At 39.4% G+C, this 26,253-nt stretch overlaps 1 protein-coding gene across 1 annotated transcript in view; it reads right to left on the minus strand.

Moving 5' to 3' along the window:
- Positions 1-260: 260 nt before the first annotated feature.
- rsu1 (Ras suppressor protein 1) overlaps positions 261-26,253 on the minus strand; it is a 64,717-nt gene continuing 38,724 nt past the window's right edge. Inside the window, exon 9 of the mRNA XM_067577705.1 lies at positions 261-2,887. Coding sequence (XP_067433806.1) covers positions 2,785-2,887 — 103 coding nt within the window. The 3' untranslated portion in view covers positions 261-2,784. The remainder of the gene's footprint in view (positions 2,888-26,253) is intronic.

Here is a 26,253-nt window from a genome sequence, read left to right on the forward strand (position 1 = left end):
ACAGGCTAGAGTATCCTGTAGATTCATACACCCCACGATCTTTTCAACGTCCCTGGGCAACCAAAAAGTAGCTCATATGAAGTCAAAGATTGGTGCCGCTGGTTGCCTGCTTGTCACACCATTGTGAATACTAGTTCAGTTCAGTGAATGCTAAAGAACTCCATGTGAGCTAAAGCTAGCCTGGTTTATTGTGTCCAGCTGGGAAGTAGACTTTCAGTAGTACATACCTTGACAAAAATCATGAAACACACACAGACACATCTTTAGCAAAGTATTTTATTTGTTTGTGTCTGAGTTATGGCATCAGTAGCAGTTATAATCTAATATTAATAATGAAGGCATCTAAGCAATAAATGTCATTAAAATAGCATCATTTTGCATATAGTTGCACTGCTGATAGGTATACATTTTTGCCTTATACAACAATTACACATAGCCTCATAGTAACGTCTACCTGGTAAATCTTTGCTAGGTTCAGGTGTAATAAATTGTACTTTCTGGAAGTATGTTTACATCCTTACTAAAATATCTTGAGCCACTGCCCCACAAAATGTACATGTTCCTTCAAATCACACAAATGGGTCAAGGGTCTGTAATGTAGGGTATAATCAGTGAACATTTATCCTTGTAACTGTTTAATGCAAGGCTTTAGGTTAACAGAGTGTAGTTACATCTACCATGTACTGTTTACATGGCAGAGGGATATCAGTAGTGAGGTACCACTATCAGATCTGTACCACTGACTCACTGCTAGGCAGCATTAATTAGTTTTTCATCATGATGTCTACATTAGTGTCATTGTGAGCTTTCTAAATTCATTTCAAGCATTGTGAGATATTTTTCTTCCAATATACTCTACCTAGAGCCTACAGTACCTGAAAACTATTCTGTCTGTTGAATTTCTGACAGCCTGGTAGAGTTTGTCTGACTGTTGTCTGTGTTCCTGACAGTAACACTTAGAAGCATTAATCCAGACCACAGTCTGTCTTTGATTTGTTTTCATAAGACTAACAGTTGGCTAGCTGTAGACATGTTTTTCAAATTTAATTCTTAACCTTTATGAACCGTTCTGCACTAGTTTTGTAAGGGATTACAAACGCCTGTTTCCAGGCATCACAGTGTTGTCCATAGTGTTGGTACTGAACTCAGCTGGTGAAACAAAGTAAAAAAAGAAAAGGAACAAAACTCTACAGTTCAAAATGATAATGGAGAATTCTAACAGTACAATATATTCAAACTCCAAACATGACTATAGCACAGCCACAACTTACAATCCTTATGGCTTGTACTGTGCCATATGTTTATCTGATGAACGATTTGAGAGAAAACATTGTGATTATTTTATTTGAAATATTAATTACAGGGAGCATAACAAACTTTCAATATATGTTAAAAGCATGATTCATTTTTGAAAATGGATTAAATTAATTCATTTTTGCAAAAGACCGAAATGTGATGGGCACTCGGTAAGGCTTGTAAAAATAACTTAATGGAGAGAATGTGGAATTGAAGGTACAGTTAGATTCAAACATCAGAAAACAAGAATGATTGAAGTGAGTCTGCTCTCAGAGATCAGTGGAATGAACACAGTTATTGGCAGGTGTCACTGATGCTGCTTCCTCACTCTTAGAGACAATAGAAATACTGTTTTGAAATAGTTGTTCCGAAGACTCCAGTTTGTTTCACGGTGAAGAACAAATCAAGTCAATTTTATTTGTATAGCGCTAAATCACAGCAGCGGTTATCTCAGGGCACTTTTCATGTAGAGCAGGTCTAGATAGTACTCTTTCACATACAGAGACCCAACATTCCCTCATGAGCAAGTACTTGGCGTCAACGGCAAACAAAAACTCCCTGCATTGTCATAGAACACTGCTGTCCTATGACAATGCAGTGTCCACCAGACACAGATGAGGTGTGTTCCAGCTCCATTGCAGCTGCTAGAAATGATCTAATGCCGCTCTAACTGGTATGTGACCAGATCGTCTCACTTGCAGCTCTTTTCTCAGTTCTGCTATATTTGCATGTTAGTATTAACATATACTGCAAAACTATTTTTGTTAGTTAAATAACGAGAGAGGAGAGGGAGTAAGTGTGTGTGTTTCTAGGTGCATGCAGTGGACATCAGGTGTTTGTCATTAGGGAGCTGAATATTTTTGGAGGCTGGATTAATATTTAATGGCAAAGTGGACAACAACAGCGAAGTAAAACGCTGTCCATCTTAACTCTTCCACAAGTTGTCTCTTAAACATCTGTGAGTGTCAGTTCTTCACCTCTATCTGATGTTTGCCTTTGGTATCATAGCGGTTTAATAGTGTCGCCCTGCAGAATTTCTTGATACTGATGTCCTCAATATTTCAAATTACAGTACATCCATTTGCCATCTGGGGCCACCAGCATAATGCATAATGTCTTTTCTTTTCTACAAAAACCATCTAAAATATTCTAAAATTGTATTATAATGTAATAAAATTGAACTCTAATCTGGTAGTTATGCAGGTGTTACCAATAGCCATCTCTATGTCCAATTGCTCTAAGTAAGTAGCACCATCACTGAGACACATTTGAAGAATAGAAAAAAAACATCCATCTTAGACTCACACACAGTGGAATACAGTCCAAACAACATTTAACACAATATACAGTATGTAGAAACATAAACTACATTTCCATGTTACAAAATGTAACATGTAATTTTATAAACAAAAATGAGAGAAGTAAAAAGGCACATGCAGTGAGTTAAGCTGGTTGAGCAAGCATTCATCTCCATCCTCTGTCTTTTCTTCATTTGTTCTTGGCGGCCAGTGGTTTGCGGCTGATCTTCTTACTCTTATCATTGCTTTTTTTCGGAGGTTCTGGGTTGGCCTGCATGTGTCTGCCGTAGAGACTGAGGAGAGAGAGGGGAGGAGAGACTTCTTTCAGTGTGTGCATTATAATTATAAATCGGTGTGTCAGTATATGCCAGAGTTAGTAGGAGGAGTCGGGTTGAGCTACAGTAATGTCCAATATCACACAAGCTCCTCATGTCTCCTATAAAATCAGCAACAGGTGGAACAGGGGGTGGGTTGGAGTGGGGTGTCGTGTGTGTGTGTGTGTTGCACAATCAAGTCAACAGAGCATCAAAACATCACAAAATTCAGCACAGCATGCGTCCAAAACAGAGCTCTCCCTCATCAATGGAGCACACAACATTTTTATAGCACCTTACACTGGTGAAAGTTACAAATGACATCCTAATGTATCGGACAAAGGACTTCCCTCTGTACTTGTCTTGTTAGATCTTTGTGCTAAATTTGACACCACTGACCATCACATCCTATTATAGAGACTGGAACATTTAATTGGCATTAAAGGAACTGCATTAAGCTAGTTTAAGTCCTATTTATCGGATAGATTTCAGTTTGAACACATTAATGATGTGTGCATACAAAAGTTAGACTCGGAGTTCCACAAGGTTCTGTGCTTGGACCAATACTATTCACCTTACATAAGCTTCCTTTATGTAATATTATTAGGAAACACTCCATAAATTTTCACTGTTATGCAGATGATACCCAATTTTATTTATCCATGAAGCCAGATGAAACCAATCAGTTAACTATACTCCAAGAATGCCTTAAGGACATAAAGTCCTGGGTAACCTGCAACATTTACATTTTTCACTATTACTATTACATTTTCATTTTGTACTATTACTACTACTAGAACTACTATTTTTTTCAATCTAAAATCTATTGATCAGAGAAAACTGGCCATCCAAACTCTCCAGGGGCGGCTTTGGCTCAGGAGGTAGGGGGGGTCATCCACTAATCGGAAGATCAGTGGTTCGATTCCCAGCTCTTCCAGTCCGCATGTCGAAGTGTCCTTGAGCAAGACACTGAACCCCAAATTAACCCCTGATGGCTGTGCCATCAGTGTGCAAATGTGTGTGTGAATGGGTGAATGTTGCTTGTAGCGTAAAAGCACGTTGAGTGGTCGGAAGACTAGAAAGGCGCAATATAAGTGCAGTCCATTTACCATTCCTGTGTTTTTCATGCAAAACTTGACTGAGTCCAGAAAAAGTTGTAGGTCTGGAAAATAACTGTCCACCTTACTTATCTCAGCCCCTTTGTGTCCCGCAAAACTTATTTATCCTAGTGGGAGAATATCCACTCTTTCATTTTCACAGTCAGAGTCTACCATTCCCTCTGGTTGTGATGGAGGATGGACACTCTGTAACCGTCTTTGACACCTTTTTCACCACTTTCAACTTGTTTGGTTTCTGTGTTTTTTCGTTTCATTGATGATTTTAAAACATCCTCATCCATGCACTCCTCCTCCTCCTCTAGCACAGACTGTGCCACCCTGGCAGTAGTCTGTCCCACCCTGCTCACTTCCCTCCTTCCCCTGACTTTTGATTTCATTTACCTGTTTGAGATTTGACTCCGTTTCCAAATCAGTTTGTGAATCAAGTGTCTCCATGTCATTTTTCTCAGTTACACTTGTGTCACATTGTCTGTCCCCAGCCTGAAAGGTTGCACTGTTGGACAGAGCACGGGCCAGTGACCCTAGTGGTGGTACCCCCGCTGAAATCAACAGCCCATGCGTTGTTCATCTGGGAGGCAAGTTTGACACTGCCGTACCTGACAACCTCACCAACAGTCAGACCACACTCCTCCACACTACATCTAACCACCAGAGCCATCTTAATGGTGTACAGGCAAGTTAGCGTCTCCAAACTGGAGCCTCCACCTGCTGTCATGCTCACCAGCTGACACCACTAAAATCACCCAAACACATCATCATCAAGCATCAAGGAATAAAAAAAAAAGGTTTTAATATCTTTTCTAAACTAAAATGTGTTATACTAGTAGCGTAGCTCCTTTAAGGAATAGGTCAGTGCATAGCAGGTGTGTGGTTGAGAGAGAGGGAGAGTGTGTGTATGATGGTGAGACTGCAGCGACCAGAGCAGAGAGTATGAAGTTAGCAGTATAGCAGTGAACAGTGCAGTGTGTGTACAGTTTAGGCTATTTGTTGGTGAAAACATGCTACAGTTCCTCAAGACCCCAGCCAAGTGTCTTGCTTGTTTCTGCCAAAAAACAAGCACCAAGAGCCAGGGAGACATGAGAGCAGCTGTTTGCTGCAGAGAGCAGGAGGGAGGACAGATGTCTCACTCTGCTACGACTGCGACTCTGCTGCTGTGGACGGTCATGGAGCAAACATTTCCAGTTTATAACTGTATCGTCAGTTGTCCCAATAAGTATTGATAACACGCTTAGAATTTTACAAATTAGAGTTTTTTTTTTAATTTGATTAACATGGGCGCTGATACACGAAAATGAACTAAATGGGTTTTTATTTCTATTTAAAAAAAGCAAAACAACAATGGGGGCGGTGAGCAAGCAACGTAATCGGTGTATGCCCAAAAACACTGCATCACTGGTAGCACAAGGTAAGTCGTGCCTCTCCAGTTACATGATTTACTGTTAAACATGGAATCTAGCTTTCCACTCTGTTTAGACAAAAACAGAACATTATTTAATGATCCTGTCCCTTGTACGGACAATTAAATAATCATGAAGTTATTGGTTCTTTTCCATTCCTCTTCATAAGCTTTGCCATCATATTTGCTGCTCCCTATTTGTACTGACTCTCCTCTCTACTTTATTATTTATTTTATTTATTGGGACCTTGTACAAAGTTAAACATAAATGTTACCATTTGATGCACTGTACCAGAGTTAGCTTATAGCTAATTTTCATCTGCAGTCCCTTTGGCAGGTCGCAATTAATACATAGAACAGCACAATAACAAACAGTACAAAGCAAAAAACACATAGGAAACATAATACAAAATACAAAGTTACACACAATAGCACATCACACACACCCACAATGTCAACTAGAAATGATTAATATATGCTTGTCAAATTAAAAGCAAGATTATTTCCGTTTATGAGAAGACCATGAGATAAAATGCAGAATCAGTGGTTACAGAGCTGGGTAGTTTTTAGCAGACTTTTCAATTTGGTTTTAAACGTACTGATGGAACTGCAGCTTGTGTCATGTCTTCAGGTAGGGCATTCCACTGAGTTGTGACTTTCACAGAGAATGCTGACTGCCCAAATGCAGTGTGACAAAATGGTATGGTACTATCTCATATAAAGGATATTTGGAAGATCTAATAGAGTTTACTGAGCGAGTATACACAAAGTCATGTAGTGGAGGAGGGGCCAAACCATTCAAAATTTTATAAACCAGGCACAAATTTAAAATAATCTAAAATTCTCAAAGCTCAGTAAATTGTATTTCCCCAGTACCCTACAGTGATGGAAATGCATTGGCTTTTTGTCCAGAGTTTTCAGAGTTTGTTTGTGTTTCAGGAGGTCTTATGGCTGTTTATCCAGCCTGCCTCCAACATGTGATGCAGTAAGACATATGGGAAAGAATCATAGCATGCATAAATATCTTGGCTGCGTCCAGAGAGACAGTTTCTAATAAGTCTAAAAGTTGTTGTTGTGTTGTACCATGGTTTTAGAGAAAAACATACCCTTTGTCTTGTTTACATTAAAACTCAGACATGATTGATCAAGCCAATGTGTGATCCTTTCCAATGCAATTGTTAGCTTAGCAGCTGCTAACTCAGCTGTTTTTGCATGTGTATACAACTTTGTCATCTGCATACAATTGTAGTTCTACATCATGACACTGTTGAGGGAGGTCATTAATATATGGGCTAAATAATAGGGGGCCTTGCACTGACCCTTGTGGAACAACCATTGTGCACTTCATGTTACTGGAGAGTGCGTCACAAGCTTTGACACTTTGCATTCTATTAGATAAATATGAAGACACCCATGCCAGCGCTCTAGATAAGAAGTAAAATTTAGAGAGTTTTGATATTAAAACATCATGATTGACTGTGTCGAATGCTTTACGCAGATCTAAATATACAGCACCGAGGTAGACCAAAATTACTTGTATTAAGAAAGGTTGTCAGTTGTTCAATGACAACTTTCTCAGCAACCTACTGGCAGTATACTTATTGGTCTGTAGTTACTGGCTTCAAAATAGGCGTAACAATGGCACATTTCCTGTCGTCAGGAAAGGAGCTGTGTTTAAAAGATGAGTAAATTAAATGAGCAATGGCTAGAATTTAAACATCTTCGCCTCATTTAACAAACATGGTGTAAAATTGGAAAGCATCTCTACTTTTGCATCTTTTTAAGGAGCTGATGGAGTAACTCATTAGTCTCTATGAGCTTGAAAACCTGGCCTATAGGAAATCCTGTTTCCTTTTTATACATTTTTTTCCTAGCCCACACACAGACTCCAGAAAAAAAATGATTAAAGACAGACGCAACAGCAAGATGATCTTCAATTAACTCTCCCTGCACTTTGAGTGCAAAATCTCCTAAAAACTTTTGGGTCCCTCATTGTGAGATCATCAATGCTTTTCCAGATCAATTTGCTGTTGCCTTTTGTGTCATTCAATATATTGCGATAAAAACAAGATTTAGCCTCTCTTAGCTCTTGGATAACTTTCTTACTTAAACCTTTATAAATCAGCATGTCAGTGTCTCTTCTAGTTTTAATTGCCTTCCTTAGTGCAGTATCTCTAGATTTTATCAACTTCTACAGACTTTCATTAAACCAGGGTAAATTATTATTTTTATATTTATTTGGACCCATACATTAAATCTTGCCCTCACAGAGTTGTTTCTGTGATAAAAGTATTACAGCCATTGTCCAGATCATCAGAGAACAGTACATCATCCCAGTTCAAGCTGTTTATTTCACTGACAAATTCTTCTTGCTTAGTCCTGGGTATGCACTGAAGGATCTTTGTCTTAGTTGCCGTGGTCCTAAATTTTCTCGCACATAGGGTTAGATTTTAATCTAATAAGCCAGTGATTAAATTTTAACTTTTAGTTATTCTTTCTGGTTTGTTAGTAAGTATTGGATCAATTTGTGCTGGAGCATTTTGCAATCCTAGTTGGGCCTTTTACAAGTTGTTCTAGGTGGAATTCTTTGTGATCATTTTTAGGTTTTTCCACTTAGATTTATCATCCCAATTCACATTAAAATCACCCATAAGTAATAATTCTTTGTTGAGATTGCACTTTTTCAAGACTTCTGTGTGTTGATCATAGAAAGTGACATCCGCAGAAGGGGGCCTATAGACAAGTACATTGTTAAAAACGCATTTGTTGGGACAAGATTATTTTGATCCCAATATACTCTATATTCCACATTTTAAACCACATAAAAAAGCACTCCTCCTCCTCTTCCATCGTCTAAGACATTTGTATCTGGGCACTGTGAATAGACTTGTGGGAGTTGTTTGTTTCAACCATTTTTCAGTAAGACAGAAAAAGTCCCGATTTGAGTCAGACACAAGATGAGTTAGCTTATTGCTCTTTGCAGTAATGCTTTTGATGTTAAAATGTCCACCAAATAGCCCCCTCAGTTTCAGCTTTGGGTCCCATAAGACTTTTTCATGATTGACAGCTTGGGAAGCTTTGAATAACCTCTGCCTCATTACTGCAGGGTTTCGACACACAGCAGTGTCTGCAGCAGATTTTGTGAGAGAGACACTGGACCTATCAAGGTCTCCACAGTCAAGCAGTGAAAAGTTATTCATTGAGAGATCATGCCTGGTGTTAACAAAGTTTGTTAAGGGAGAAGCCTGGCTCAGAAAGTTGATGTTCACTCATCACCAGCACTGGATGAGTCCCTGACACACTTGGGCGCAAATCAGCACCGAAGTTCTGCAGCACAACGCTGTCACTGATCCAGGATTTACCTGAACATCTCTGGAGAGCATAAAGAGGAGACCTGCTATTCTATTCTCCAAAAGGGGGTGACAGATGACCGGTCTGCTGGATTGGTGATTCGCTCTAGTAAATGGGTTCGTCTGTCCTGCAGGGAAGAATAGATTGCAAAATATCCCAGTGAATTGTGATGGAAACTCACTCTAGGAGTGTCAACTGGCCATGAGCCAGTGTTTGTCCATAGCCCAATCGCTAGGAGTTTGTGGTGGCCGAGCTGTTTTCCACTGGCGTTGATTGCTCTGACCAGACAGACAGCAATACAGACAGGCAATACAGCAGTGGGTAGCAACAGTAGTCCAAAAAGCACTCCATGAAACACAGTCCAGGTCTTTTTTGGTGATGAAAAACTGCTTCATGCTCAATGCAGAATCCCAGTGGCACGAGGCTTGAAGCTCCTCCTGAGCCCCTCAGCAATAGCCTGTTACACCCAGCACCTTTTCTTGACCATAGCAGGGGGAAAAGGCTGCCATCCAGGTGTTTAAGCAAACAGTTACAGATGGTTAAATGTCTGAGTGTGGTGAACAGCACTACTGGCACACAATCACTGTGATCTTTGCCAGCATAATAGTGGCCTACAATTGAATTGGAGCCAATATCATAGACACCTAATATTCACACAGCACACACACTGTCATCAACAGTGGACACACACACACAGTTGTGGACTCAGTAATAATCGGGCACTTAGTAAACATTCACTTATCAGTGTTGATTACTGCTGAACAGTGGACAAGCGCCCTCAGTCACCCCCTCCCCCAACACACCCACCCACCTCTCACCCCCCCACCCTCTCTGTCTGTCACTTTTTCTCTCCCATGGGTGTCTCTAGCTCGCAAAGAAGCACGAGAGCTCATTGGAATGGAAAATACTTTTCTCTCAGATTGGTCTCCCAGTGCTCCTCGCAGCAGTCTGTTTCAGAGATAATTGTGTCTTCATTTTCCCTTTTCTTACTGTAGTTTGTTCCTCATCCCGGATGTAAAACACGCTTACTTAAAACAGAGAAATGTTTCAGTGTGTCAGTGACTTAAATGACAATGATCCACCAATCAGATCATACAGTAATCAGCCAGTAGATAGTTTCTGTGGATCACTGGTCGAAGGCATATGTTGCTTAATTTTGCCCCTCTACCATTCTACAGTAACAAAAGGTTTTGTTCATGTTTTGATAGAAGACAGGTCAATCCATTCTTTGTCACTTTTCAATTCAGAGACTGTGATTTATTTCATTACAATCATTTCTCAACTGGATTTGATCAAATCACAATTCCTCATCTTTGAGATTCATTTCAATAAACACTTTTTGGCAGAATATTACTTAGTTACATAGTTTGCTCTTTAACTGGAATGAATGTGAATGTAAATGTAAACACACAGCTACAGTATTTTACTGTTTTCACGTGTTGTGTTGGGCCCTCCGCCAATTTCAAACGTGAAGTATTACTGAGTCTGTGAAAACAGCTGTATAATGTCTTCTGTGGGCCTGAAGGTTCTTTGTCACATATGAGAAAATAACCCTGATGATGTTTTAGTGATGCTGTAAGGGTTAGGGTTTGGGTATCTTATAGGGCCGGGTGATATGACCAAAATCTCATATCCCGATATAGGAAATTTCATATCCTGATAACGATACCTATTCCAATATACCACATTTTAATTCAATGAATAAATAGTTGGTCGTGCCCTCAGCAGGGCAGGGCTGAGCTCTCCGTGTGTGCAAGTGCAGCAGAGGAGAAACAGACAGCGGTGAAGAGTTGATAACAAGTAAATTCGTTACTTTACTGTAAGTGTAATAAAAGCTTTACAAGTAAAAAGACAAGAGTAATTTATCAATGTCTGTGCAAAAGATGGACAGACTCCAAATGATGAAAAGTATTGCTGTAAAGAGTGTGATTTGCGACACAACAAAATAACAACAGAGCATAATATGAAACGATAGACATTTTTCTATCGTCACACAACATATATATCGTCATTTTGCATAGCCCTAGTATCTCAGCTTGGGCTTGGGCCACAGATTGTTTTCACAGCCCATTTAACAATACCATTCTTTTAAAAATCTGTGTCTCACGAGTAGCATTACCCCAATACTCGACCCCTGTAGACTTGGAAGGCTGCTTTAAAACCTTGTATCTTTAATGGAGTGAAGCAACTGTAGACAGCTTAGATTCATGGTGCTTACCATCGATACCAATTGTCACTGTATTTCACAGCCTATTTAAACTATCAAGTTTTAAATAAATCTATCAAGTTACAATCAGCTCATTATGTTCCAAATGCTCATATTACCACCAAGACATGGCACACACAGAGACTCACACACCATCAAGCAAACGCTGCTAAGTGAATGAGTGTCTTCAAGGAGACTGTGTTTAATAAAGGAGATATTGAGACTTAATAAGCATAACCTGGAGCAAGCTTTCCACCTGAATAGGTGTAGGGTAGGTTGCGACTTGCTTATACCACCACAGCTCTACCCTAACTTCTGAGGAACCACAAATATTGTGGCAATTTCACAAATGTCACTTGAGAAAACTGTATGTGATGTCACAGACACTACAGCCACGCTTTTCTACAGTTTATGCTCCACACACAATTTACAAATTCACAGTGGGGGAAAACTGTAAGTTGATGATTGAAGTGTCTTGTATTCGTCTCTCCTCTCTCTGCTTCCATCTCATGTCAACACTGTCAACTGGGAATGGACTGCTGCCAGATCCCCTCATCTCTGCAGACCATCACAACCACAGCAGGCCCATGCAGAGAGGCAGACGGAAGAGAGAGGAAGGTTGAGGTATAGCCAGCAGAGAAGCTGGTCTCTCTCCAGGAAGTAATTATTGTCCTTTATAACAAGTTGGTTATCTTCTCTTAGATTGCATGCATGGAGAAGCTCAACACAACCACTGACTCTTTGTCAGTGTTACATCACTGTCACCCATGTTTGTTTCATTCCCAGAATCCTCCTACTTGGAAATGTCTGCCTGTCTGCAGTTTATTACACACCCCCAACTCTCCTTCTGCAGCTGGGCTGTTGAGCCCCAGAGGAGGGACAGGGACAGTGGCAGGGCCCTGAGCAGTAGAGTGTCTGGAAGCAGCTGGGTCTTTGGGGACATACAGTTTTTTAACTCTGTGACTGTCAGCACTGACACTCAACCCACAAACTCATGAAGCAAAAGAATCCCCAGGGTACTTCAACAAACCACTTCTATGTCTGGATCCTTCAACGTGTATCCTGTCATTGTTCATGGAATACCCTGATTTTCTAAGTACAAACTGTTCAAGATAACCAGCCACATTATAAAATGTGTTATGAGTGAAAAGGAAGAAATAGAAATATCCTTATAACCAAAAAGCACAGATTTGCTTTTCTTCTCTTTGACTTGTGTGTCTTAATAGTTGCCCAGGTTCGACTATACTATAACTGGTCTAAACAGAAATGCCAATCAACAATAGATTGTTACACAAAACATAGACATTAACATTGAAAATAATACACAAATAAAATTTAAGCTTGCAAAACCATTATGCTATATTATGGAGATATCCTGTAAGCTGCTATCACTGCACACTATTTACATCAGTTCCATTGAGTCATCACTCAAGACGGCAATCACACTCCACACTGTGAGATATATTAAAAGGTCAGAAGTCATTTCTTATATCTGGAAAGCACCAGAATCTAAACTTCTGTCATCTAAACTTCCAAGATATTTAACATCCATATTTGTGGACAGAGATCAGAGCTAATAACCATGAACAAAGTAAAATAAAATTGCAGATGGGCTGTTTCGTTTTTTGATGGCAATGGACACTAAACATTGATTGAATTCTAGATAGAACCGTCCTACTAACTCTCATTGACTTCAATGAGGTACTATACTGATTACCTATAAAACATAATAGCCACAATTGAAAGACAGGGGTGAGAGGGATGGGGAATCACATTCAATAATGGTACCAAGCTACACTTACAGTTGTTTTATCTGTGTTCCCAAGCCACGCGGTGTAAACAAAGTTTCTGTGGGAAATGCAGGAAAGTTGAAGGTGAGGCAAAGATACTGTGAGTTGAATTTGAGTCAAAAATTGTATTCTTTCTCCGAGTCATAACTCGGTCAAATTGTAATAAGAGACATAAAACTTATATTGATATAATTCAGTGTAACTTACACTTCCCAAGGATATCATTATTTCTGATGTCCATCAACGATAAACCTCCATAAATCCACTTAGAAATCAGAGAAAAGAAGCTTCAGTTTTCAGTTTTCTTCAGTATCAAAGTAATCCAGTGATAGCTGCTAATAGCTAATTTGGCATCAATTTGCCAAAATGCAATCAAATATAAATTAAAAACAAGGCTCTAAAGAGAATAGCAGTACTACCTGTAGCTGACATTGCAACAGCCCATTAGATGAGCTTTTATGGGGTCTTGCTCTCATGATAGTTTTATATTTAGGGCCCCGAGCACCTAGCGGTGTGAAGGCCCTATTGGATCTGAAGGAATTCTTCTTCTTCCAAAACAAACGCATTTTTGAGGGCCTAAATGTGCACGAAAACTTGTTAAACTTTGCACATACAGACATGATGAAAAATTTGATATTTTATAGGTCCCAAACATGGGCGTGGCCATAGACTGTATATAAAGATGGACGTCATGACAGCTACCCAAAAGTGAAGCCAAAACATCTCAATCGCCCCCTGGTGGCTGGCTGCAGTATAGGCCATAAGTCCCACCCCCTCCATGTTAGTGGATGGACATGAGCAAAACCAAAAAATCAAAGTACACATCAAATAAAATTTTCCCAAAGATGGTTTCTGTCCTTTCAGGTAGTTCTTATCATGCTGATATTTGTCCAAGTGCTCATTTTTCTTATAAGTTTGTTTCTAATTAGTTATTTGATGATATAGAGAGGGGGTCTGACATCATGATTGACAGCGGTGACAGCCACTCTGAAACAGGCAGTGGGACAGCTGAGAGGGCGCGTTCTGCAGGCCGTCATCCCGCCACCTGACTCTACTGCGTAGACTCTGGCTCCAAATGAAGTCACACAAGCAAGATGGCAGCTCCCTTAAAGGAGATACTTTGGCTTCACTTTTGCATGGCAGTAGGAAGTGGCGACACGTCATCCATATTTATATACGGTCTATGGGCGTGGCAAAATGGCTCAACAGCGTCCCCTAAACTGTATCTCCTGCGGCATGTTTCACCGACATGCACAGAAATCGGTACACACATGTATCATGCCCAGACGCACAAAAAAGTCCATTAAAGCAAAACCGTGAACACAACAGGAAGTCGGCCATTTTGAATTCAGCGACCATTTTTGGTGATTTGAATGCCTTGTATTTTCACAAACTTTTACAGATTTTATCAGATTGACTTCCAAGTTTGTGTGTGTCATCTAGACTAGTTTGTGATCAAAAGTTATCAAAATCATGAGCTTTCACTGAATGCCCATGACGTGGCATTGCAGTGAACTTTGATGTTTCGTCATAAAACAGGAAGTCCTGATAATTCCGATGTACATTGTCCAATCTGCCTCAAATTTCTCATGTTTCATGAGGGTCCCATCCTGAATACATCTATGTGTCAATATTGAGACATACCCATAGTGCCACCTACTGGTGACAGGAAGTTACATGTTCCGTACTTTTATGAGCTGTACCAAGCAGGATGAACAGATCCATCTGAAATTTGGTCAGAAAAGCCTTAAGTCTTTGATGATTCCATATTGTGAAAATGGTGAGTTTTCACTGGACGCCTTTGCTGTCGTGGCGCAGCGAATTTCAATGTTTCGCTATGAACAAATAAAGTGTTATAACTTGACTCTGCATGATCAGATCTTTTCCATAATTCCCATGCTTGATAAGGGTCCCGGTCTGAAGACCAGTACAGGCTCATATTGAGTCAGAGTCATAACGTCACCTACTGGCAACAGGAAGTCTTAATTGCTTAATAGCCACTCTTTTGCTAACTACTCCTAGCAGGTTAGCCAGAAACACATCAGATTTGGTCAGCCAAGGTGTATGACCTTGATGATGATAACTCCTGAAGCTTTTGAGTTTTCATCAAAAGCTGTTGCCATGGCAACACACTGTTCGCCATAAAATACGAAGCTGTTTTGAAGGGGCTAGACATGCTTAAAAACTCACAAAACTTTACACACACGAGACAGATCTTAAAGTGTGTAATATTGTATAGATGGTGGGCATGGGTGTGGCAGAATGGCTCAACAGCACCCCCTTCAATATTTCAACGAAGCAGCCCCCAAGCCACGTTAAGCCTACATGTGCAAAAATCAAGGCACACATGTATCATGCCAGGGCGCACAAAAACAGTCTCTTGGACCCATAGCTTAAACCCAAGAGGAAGTCAGCCATTTTTAATTTAGTGGCAAATTTTGGCGATTTTGCATGCCTTGTATTTTAACGAATTCCTCCTACAGAATTCATCATAACGACTTCAAAATCAGTGTGTGTCATCTAGACTAGTTTGTGATCAACAGTTATTAAAAGATTTAGTTATCGTAGCATGTAGCGTGGCGTTGAGTTTTGATGTTTCGCCATGACAGAGGAAATTGCTATAACTTTAGTGTAAATGCTCCAATCTGCACCAAACTTTACATGTGTGATAACAGACTAGGCCTGAACACATCTACATGCCAATATTCAGTCAGTGATGCAAACTGGCTCAATAGCGCCCCCTACGAAATTTCAATGAAGCAGCCCCAGCAGCAGGCAAAATAGTGGACAAAGGATTTGATGTTTATCTCCTTCTTGCAATGTCTAAAAACAGCCCGGTCTGAAAACATGTACATGCCTGTGACTGAAGCACTTTGATTGCATCACAGCCCAACGTGCACAGACGTGCAAGGGCCCATTCATCGCTGCTTGCAGCTTTAATTTTAATTTTATATTTTGCCATTTCTTCATGTGGCTGTATTAAATTACATGACATTGCAATGACATTGCATATAATTATATGTCATGCCTTAACAGCTGTATGAACGTGAAGTGGAGGCATAATAAACAAAAAGCAGAACTGCTGGAGGAGATCAGGACTGTGGTGACTGATTGTGTGTACTCCTTTAAAGAAAAGCAAGATTATTCATTTAGTCAATAAGTGGCCAGTGCAGCACAATTGGTGCTGTCATGACAAGCTAGTGTTAGCATAATTTGGGGTTCCCAGCATTGATGGATGAGTCAAGGAAAGAAGGATGTGGAGGGGAAAGGAGGAGTAGAGGGGGAATGATCAGTCAGTGTGTCACAACGGAAAATATAAATCAATGTGATGAGGGAGAATAATGCAGCCTAATTAATGATGGGAGTGTTCACTTGAAAAAAAAACATTATTAAAGGTACAGAGGATAAACACTTGTGCAATTGAGTATTCATATAAAAGTGGGATTTCTTCACATTATAGAGTAAACTGGCCATATGAAGAGCTGTGAACCACATGGGCTAGTTGTCAGTTCTCACCCAAGGAATTGCCATAGGAGTTCCAGACAGTCACTGACTGAAATTAGTATTTCTATGTGACTAATATTAATAATTAATGCTAAGATGGGCGGTGATTTATCTGTTTCAGGCACGTGCAAGTATATATATATATATATATATATATATATATATATATATACATACATATATACACATATACATATATACTACCAATGTGAACCAAAAACATTGTTGACATATCTGATAGGCCTTGAGTTGAGCTCCACTAAATACTACTATAAACTTCTCACATGGTTTAATTTCAATAAATGTTCAAATGATCCAATATTTCAGCAAAAATCAGAAAAAGTTAAAAAACTGAAAACAGATTTTTTTCCCCTCCAGCAGCTACATGCTACTTACACACGGATGCATCAATATCAATATGGCATATCAGTAAGAGGGAAAAAATGAGTATTTTTACTTAAATACTTTAAGTACAGCTTAAGTACCAGCTGCTGCAGGTTTTCCATTAAGATTGCATGGCAGCTAGCCGCAGGACGCACTTCTCTGCTCTTTGGTGTAGTTTCAGCGTTAGAACTTCAATATATCATGTTTTTTTATAGCCTAAGCTAGTTTGGAATGCCCGTCCCTAGATTTTCTCAGTCATATGATGGTGAGCCTCACTATCCACCCTATGCCACATCATTTACCTCTCAGATTTCGGAGAAAGAGGATGTGTCCTTGTTTCTCAGTTTTCCTTTATTCTTTTTTCCTCTGCTCCTCATAAAACTGTCAAATTTTATGGTTGGTTTTTGGTTTCTGACCAAATCCTTTTAAAACTAATGACAGTACCATCAGGCTCAGCTGTACTGTGTGTTAAGGGTAATCAGCAAATGTTGGCATGCTAGCACACCAATCTTAACAGTAAGATATAAGATATATTTCATTGTCCCCAAGGGGACATTCGTGTTGGGCTCATACATACATCTGCATATAGAGAAATAAACACACAGTATAGGTACATGACACCAGACAGACACACACACTATTGTATCCCTAGTACATAGAGTGTACACTATTCCTAATATGATAAAACACAATGACCTGTGGTCAGAAAAGAGGCAGAGCATATTTAAATGAATTAAAACGATAAAAAGGTGAAAACTGGATGTGCAAAGGAGGCAATGTCTGTAAATTAGATATCCAATTGAATAAAACAAGTTAAAAAGTATTGCACTCACTATCAGTCAGTATTACACATTAAACCGTATTGCCCGCTAAATATTCACATTAACATAGTAGTCTGTTTTGCACATGGAGTTTGCACTTGTACTGGCGCCCAGTTTCTGGAAAATAGGGCCATTTTCTTAACAGTTATTTGAATTATCTTTTAAGTAACTGCTTTGTAGACAAATTTGAAAACATGATTTAAAGTGATACGTTACATACTTTCCTTTTGCTTGAAAGCATTTAAGAGCCATCAAAATGGGTGACGTTTGGTTTGACTTGGGCCACTGTCAACAAAATCAGGGAGTCAATATTCATGTATGATTTTAAATAATTTATTTTCACTACTTGTGCTACACACACTACATGCTGCACAATGTGTGTGTGTGTCTGCGTGTGTGACAACCCTTTCAACAGTGTTACCACTATAATTGACTATATATACTTCATTGTATTTTGCATAAATACATTTTATGTATATGATTTATTTTATTTGTATGCAGTTGAATGTTCATCCTGCTGCACTAGCGTATGAGCTCACTACGGTAAGTTCCTGACGACTTTTATTGTGATGTCATTGCAGTAACCCAACTCAAATAAAACAGCTCTTGATAAATTAAAATAAGCTTCTTTCATTTCTCTTTTATTTATGCATAACTCATTATACTCATATAGAGAGCTAATCAACTGTACATACTGTATGCTCAAAATGATAGCATTAACAGTTGGACTGACGAGTCAGTTGATCTTTTACATCCAAAATACATTTCAGTGACCCTCATTCACTACAGCCTATTATTATTATTATCATCCTGCTACATTCATTTGCTTTGTTGTACTACTGCATGATTATCCCTGTATCACCCTCCTTACTATGTAGACAGTCTGAGATCTGGAATAAGCAATCGCTTGTTCTTTATCTTAGAGAAAATCTATGACACGCAAGACAAACAGTTGACATTCAGTCCCACAGGTTGCCTACTCTCTTCTCTCTCTCTCTCTCTGTGCTGGAGAGGCCAGCACCCAGAAGAGCATGGGCATATCCAACCAGTCACAACCACGCAAAACACACACACAAACACTAATGACAAAAATTGTTTCATTATGCTTTTATATGAGCAAAACAGAGCACTAACATTTCTAGCTACGGATCAACAAAAAGATTTCCCATTTCTTTCTTCAAGTGTGTGTGTGTGTGTGTGTGTGTGTGTGTATGAGCAGCTCCAGTGATGAACTGTTATGGCTAATTAAATGCAGAGGATGAGAAGCGAATGGATTCAGATTCCCGATGATGTCTTTATGGAGCTCTGTTATTCCACACGGCTTAATTAATCACAGCAAAGTTCTGTGTGTGTGTGTGTGCGCGCGTGTTAATAGATTGAAAGTTTGTATTTGCTTTTATTTTGTGTATATGTGTGTGTTATAAAGTTAAAAATATGTGTATGTGTATGTGTGTGTGTGTGTGTGTGTGTGTGTGTGTGAGTGAGAGAGAAAGAGAGAGATAAATGCTCAGGGAGGCCAAAGGCCATTGATCTGATGGGGGCCTTCCTCTCATCTTAACCGGAGCTGCCAAGCAATTTAGTAGATTCCTTTGGAGGCAGAGAAACATTAGTAGGAAGGAGAAGGAGGAGCCAAGAGGATAAGGAAGGGAGGGGGAAGGGGAAGGAAAAAAAAAGCAGGGGAAGAGAGAGGAAAGGAGTAGAAAAGATCCTAATTAAGATTCATGACAAACAACTGTGGCTTTTAGCCAATGGTGGCAAATCTCTCTACCCTCATCATTAGTTAAGTACACACTTGATGACCCACAGAACTCTGAGGAACTTGCGTGTGTATGTGAGTAGTATTTTATATCCATAAATGAAATCAACAAAAATATCCTCTACCCTTGTTAACTACATACACAGACACATATGAAGTACACTGCATTTTTCTATTGTATTTGACCACTGGGCCGCATCTCAAATTGTGGAATGTATTGAATATGTGCCATTACAAGGAGGTCAGATGGTATGAAATTACCCACATCAATTGCAGGTACCTGTTTCAGATGATCTGAGACCCAAAACTAACCTATACTACAATATCTTGAACTGGCTTACATTGTGTAGCAGTGAATTACACTATAAAAACCTTTAAAAGCACTAAGATGTCCCATGGTGCCACTAAGACACATATTAAAACCATTTCTGTGAGTATTATAAAACACTCTGCAGTGTTTTGGCTTCTGATAAGTTTTAAATGCATTTAATCTGCAACTCCAACTCAACTTCCTGAATTGTATTTCATTGTCTCACTGGTACCTCAAACAACACATCCCCACCACCACAGCCCCTTGTCCTGTTTTAACGCAGGGCTTTTATCGGTCTGAACACGGCCTTACACACAGAGGGAAACTTGCCCATTTCCAAACTGACGCAGCAGAAGACCACAGTCTTACGGTGGACATCATGCATTTCAAACTAGGCAAGTTGGCAGTTATAGATATAACAATCAACAGACCACAAATCATTATCTGCTGATGTTTGAAATTTGTCTTTAGTGATTTGCTGATCACTATTTAAGCTGTCTGATTATAATATTGACAGTGACTAAATATGGTCTATTAATTATTCATTAATAGTGAATGAATCGTTTGCATTATAGTGCTTTACTAGGTTATTCATTTTTGAGAAACGTGGTAAAGAAAGTACTGTCATTGCAAATCAGCTGAGCCTCTTTGAGTGAAACATTTTGAGGTCAGGGAAGTTGAGGCAATAGTTTCACTAACCAAACAAACCAAACACTGGCTCTAGGGAGGGCCTTTCACGTTTTTCTTGGCCACTGTAGGTTCTCCTTTATGCTCAGAGGGGGAAGGTGAAAGGAGGGGTATTCAGTTGGTTGCAATCTGCAACCAGATGCAACTAAATTCTACACAATGGACCTTTAAAGCCAGAATGGTCCACATGACGCTGGAATCCTGGACTTCATGCCACCATAACATGAAAGCTGGGGTGCCAATACCATCAACCCACCCACTTACGTACACCTGTAATGTATATGTGTAATGTAAAATAAGGACTTTGTGAAGCAGCCAATTAAATCCCTTGCAGAGCAGAAATGAAGTAAAGCCAATGTCGACCACAATTTCGGCTAGAAAAACATACTCCTAGTGTTTGCAAAAAAAAAAAAAAAAGAAAGAATTAGTGTATTAATGCAGAAAGATCCAGAGGGTTTTATCAGTGATATAAGCAGCTGCTCCTCTGCTCTGTGTTACTGAGCTGGTAAGAGCAAGCAGTGCAGCTAGTCGGGAGAAGACAACCCAGTCTCACATCAAAATGTGTAATAGCTGTGTTGGTCCAAAGCACAAAATGTTTGGTTTTTTTGGGCCTATTCTATTCTATTCTATTCTATTGGCCTGTGTCCACGTCACGTGACTGTCAAGTTTCTGTCTGAGAAAACAAACAAAATGGCTGCCATTCCTTCTATTCTCAGTGGAAAATGCCATATTTTAAGATAGTTTAAGCATTAAAATGTGTTTAAATATGCATTTTACTTTTATAATCTTAGCTCAGTGAATGTATATGTTTAATTTGTTAGTTACTACTAAGATTGTTTCAGGTCCAGCCAGAAAATTGTTGGAATGCAATGTTTTCTATCGTTGCTATGGATACTGCTATCACTGAAAACACGTAGCTTGCATGTTGTTTGAATCATTGTCTTTGCATTGTGTAGTTACCTGAGCTGTTATTTTATTTGTGTTATTTTATGTAACTGTTTGATGATGTTCTTTCAATAACTAACATAGATTGTAGACTGCCCAAGGGATGACATACTTCTTCTTCAGATTTCCGACAGACTGCATTAGTCAGGTGGGTGGACCACAGGACTTGCTGCCAGGAAGTAGCCCATTTTCCTCATTGTTGATTTTAATGATATCCCCAACATTTTTGCTCAACATTTGCTCAACACCAACACATGAAAGTGTCCTTGATAACTCAACAATATGATAGGTTAATGTTAAGGCCATCTGTCTAACTATTTTAACTTCGATTCTGAGAAATCAAGTTTTTTTTTAGTTTTTGATAGCCAAAGCGGCTACATCATCCATGAGCTTCATTGATTGTTACTATGGAGACGAAGACAGTCTGCTTTGCGTTACGTTATAAAACTTTTATTTACTATTATATCTGCTATTTACTTTTAATTACTGAATTTATTCCAAACTCATTAAGATTTTTGTGTGCAGCTGGTTAAGTCCCCCCTATTCTCACACACACACACACACACACACACTTCTAATGTAGAAGTTATTTATAATTTAAAAAATGAATAACAAATGAGAAATCCCTACATGGTCCCTCATGGGGACCTTAATATTACGCATGAGCCGGGGTCTGCTTGAGGTTTCTACCCGTTAAAGGGGAGTTTTTCCTTACCGCTGTCGCCAAGTGCTTGCTCATGGGGGAACTGTTGGGTCTCTGTATATTAAAGAGTACGGTCTTGACCTGCTCTATGTGAAAAGTGCCTTGAGATGACTTCTGTTGTGATATGGCGCTATATAAATAAAAATTGATTGATTGATTGATTGACTTGGGAATTCCCATTGACACAACTATGGGATTTCTTCCTATTTTCAGTCGTATACAGTAGTTTATTAGCCATATAGTGTTTTAACAGTCCATTAGTCTGACAGCCCGTTATCCCGAAAACAAATGCCTAATGCTCCAAAGGCCCATTGCTAAAAAAAAAAAAACGCTCTTCCTAGAGTTTTCTGCCCTTAATATCTTATTGTATTTTGACAAGCAAATGCGAAGATATCATTTACAAAATGCCTCCTTTTTAGTGTGCCCATTGGCTAAAAATGTCAAGGCTTTAAAAATAGATAAATAGGGCAGTCCCTGTACACACAGATACACATAAATAAACATAAATACACAAAGGGACACACAGATACACATTGTCTCTTCTTACCATTCATCCTGTTCCACAGTGGAGAAACAGCTGAATGAATGTCAGGAACAAGGTTACTGAAGGCCAGCAGATTAATATCAGCTCGAACAAAGAAAAATCTTGCAAGTTTCATTCACTACAAACATGACAGGACATGAATATCTGTTTTGGCTAAGGTTTTCAATGAAGTTACTATAAGTCATAAACTTTGAAATGTTGCTTTTGCTTCTTCACTTCCCTTGGAATCAACGAGTAGAAATACAGACAGCACCACTCTGCTATTGTAAGCAACTTTGTGGTCAGAGCAAGTGTTAAAATATCTGTCAACAGGATTCAAGCACTGTGCTGCCACCTAGCATTTACAGTTATTAAATGCAGCGAACACTTGACCCCCTGTTTTACTGCTGTTACTGGTGACACAACAGGAAGTGCTTCAATTGAATGTAGTGACATCTGTAGCCACTTCAGCTATCAAACTGACGAAAAAATTTGATTTCTCACAATCAAAGGTGAAATAATTAAACTGGATAGCTTTAACATTAACCCATCGTATTGCTGAGTTATCAAGGACACTTTTGTGTTTTTGTGTTGAGAAATGTTGAGGATGTCATTAAACTCGACAGTGAGGAATGTTGGGCCTCATACACCATGTGCATAAGACACAGGCACGCCTGCACGCAGTCACAAAGCTTGATAACAAGGAAAGGCGGCAAGTTAAACAAAAGGACCCCAAAGAGACTTCAACTCCCATCATGCTCTGCTCAACTCACACCTAGGTGTGAAATTCGGCAGTCAAACTCTCAGCTCTCATTGGACGAGACCTGCTGGAAGGCACGCGGATTTCCTCCCCACAGCCGTGACGTCACCTAAAGTATAAACACTGGAGGTCCTCTTTGAAAAGCCCTTCCCAGCTGCTCGCTGGCTAGCGTAAGGAAGTAACCCACGTATGTACGTGAGTTAACTAAGCCGCACAGTCTCAACCTCGCTGGACAAGTAGAGATTTCTCTGTGTTCAACCAAGCACGTTACCGGATCCAAAGAAGACTGCTATGCAACCCAGAGCTCTTCCACCTTTCTTGCAGAGGAAAGCGAATGATAACCTCTGTGCCCTACTCATCTTTTACTAAGTCAACTCTGCTGTTTCCCCCACAAGGCCACCGAGGATCAGCTGCCATGAATCCGCTGACAGAGTGAGAAGGCGGCCCATCAGCATCTAAACCGTGGAACCGAGCTGGACCTGAAAGACGGACTGAAACACACCCTACTCACTTCCTTAAGCGATACAAGTAAGAGGCTTAAGTCTGGGCAGTTAGGATATTAAAATGTTATAAAGTGTTATTTTCAGCTTTATTGTTGTTGTTTGTTGTGATGTTGACAGACTGTGAGTTTGGTTTTGCTGCTGAAAGTATTGTTTATAGTTGCTTGCTGTTTGTAGTTTTGCTTATAGCTGCTTGTTTGATAGTTTGTAGTTGGGTGATAGATGTTTGTTGACTGAAGTGTTATTGATTGTTAATTGATATCACTAATGTTAATAAACTCTGTTATACCTTAAAGAGAAGTTGTTTTGGTATTATTTGCATACATATTGTGGTAAAGGGTAGTTGCAATAGTCAGTGCTCGGACTCACCCCTTCACTGTTCACCTTATAAATATTAATGTCTCAGATATTGACATTTTTACAGTGAACACCCTTTTTGAGACAGCTTTCACTGTTTGGTTATTGGTCCCTTTATTATTTATTTATTTATTACATCACATACATTCACAGAACGAAGATTACAGAAGTAAAATGCACATTTCTCACTAAAAATGTAACCAAAATGCATTTTAATTTTAAAACCATCTTAAAATATTGCATTTTCCACTGAGAATACGAGGAATGTCAACCATTTTGTTTGTTTGGGCAGATAGAAACTTGACAGTCACATGACATGGACACAGGCCAATAGAAAAGAACAGGCCAGAAAATAACATAAGCATCTCACAATTTTAGAGCCGTTATTGTGAAACTAATATGTTTTGTGCTGTGGGAGACTGGGTTGGAGAAGGAGGGGGTATGGGACGTGAGACAGAGGTTGCAATATAAGCCCTTTAACTGTAAGACCCTCTCACTGCAGGGCCCTGGTGTGGCCGTCTCTATTAGGCATTAATGCATGAATATAATTAGACAGCAACTGAGAAGGACTGCACACTGCATCCAGCAGAACTATTCAGACCTAGTCAAGCAGAAATGGCTGGAAATGAATGAATGAAATGAGAAGAAAGAGTGACAAAATATTTTAGCATCTTGCTGTGAGGATGATGTAAACTGGAGAAAGATTTTGACCATTTTATAAAGCATGCATGTTTCTAAAATTATTTCTTACTTATAGATGGCCATTCAGTTCATTTCAGTACACAATGAAATTAGCTTTGAAACTCAAATGTGTGTATCTATTTGTCCATATTTATTACAGGGCAGCACTGAGATTTGGAGTTCTAAAAACTGTGCTAAAATGGTGTTCCTGTGTACGAGTGGCAAATACATAAAGACAGCAGGAAAATTCATACCGACAGCTGCTACAGTAGCTTTCTCATTGCTGACTGACTGCTGCAGCCACAAATGAATACTATCAGAGTTCATTTCAACACTTTCAAGGTGGATATATAACAGATCGCTTAAGTATACTGTACCACATAGACCTAAGTATGATACTGAGTCCATGTCCACACTAAGCCAGCTAAATTCATACACATCTTTTTCTCTCCATTTTGGCCCTCCTTCCAACTGGTTTTCTCCCCCGAAAACTGAACTTTTCAAAAACGGCCTCCAGAGTTTGTAAATGTGAAAATGCCAGCTTGGCGTTGTAGTGCGTAAAGGGAAAACAGAGCTTTATAGAAACGCTGTCATATCAGTGACAAAACAGATGGTGGCAGTAGTGCGGCATTGCAATGGAAGGGGACGAAGAAGAAACATAGCTATCTACAGCCTTTCTCTCACTGAAACTGTTGTAATATGCTCACAATAAACTACATGTCAGCCATGGAAACGGAAATAGTATACTGTTTCTTCTTTGCTGGTTTTCTGTGGCTGACTTGCGTGTCTATACAGTAGGAACAGAATTCTCATTTTGGTGTTTTAATTTGGAAGGAGGTATTTGCAAAAATGAGCTGAAATGCCTGGCATGGACACATGCTGTTTGTGCTTGAAAACAGCGTTTTACAATTTTGCCAGTCCTCTGTACGAAAGGCAGTCTTGGCAGCTGGCTCTGTGTTGAGGAGATAAAACCAAGCATAAATGGTGTTAAGCTCATCTGCATTTTATTTTCCATGGTATCCATTCATTATACTAAGGGTATATTAAAGGGATAGCTCAGATTTTAAGTGGTTCATATTGGTTCATAAAAATGAAAAGTCACATTTTCCCCCAACAACTCTGCAATGCTATAAAATGCAAAAGGAGAGGAAGAAAGACAGGGGCAAATGAATAAAAGATAATGTATTATGGGGAAAGATCGGGGTTTCTCTCTTTGTTAACGTGTCATGAGCTACATAGTCTGGTGGCTCTGGCTTGTCAGGATAACAAGACTGCTGATCAAACATGTATGACAGGTAACATAACCCTTCTCTCTTACTCTCTCTCTTTCTATCATGCACACACACACCGTAATGCAGGAGGATGGCTAGTCTTTTAGTAATTACTACAGCAGTGTTATTAATAGGGATGCACTGATCCATACACACATACACACACAAACACACACACACACACACACACAACTGTTTTGAAAAGAGGACAGCTATAAGAATACACTCACTGAATGGAGTGTGTGTGCGTGTGTGTGTCACTGCTTATCTGTTTAAAATAAA

Source organism: Thunnus thynnus, chromosome 21, assembly GCF_963924715.1.
Source record: "Thunnus thynnus chromosome 21, fThuThy2.1, whole genome shotgun sequence".
In the NCBI taxonomy this organism is placed as follows: Eukaryota; Metazoa; Chordata; class Actinopteri; order Scombriformes; family Scombridae; genus Thunnus; species Thunnus thynnus.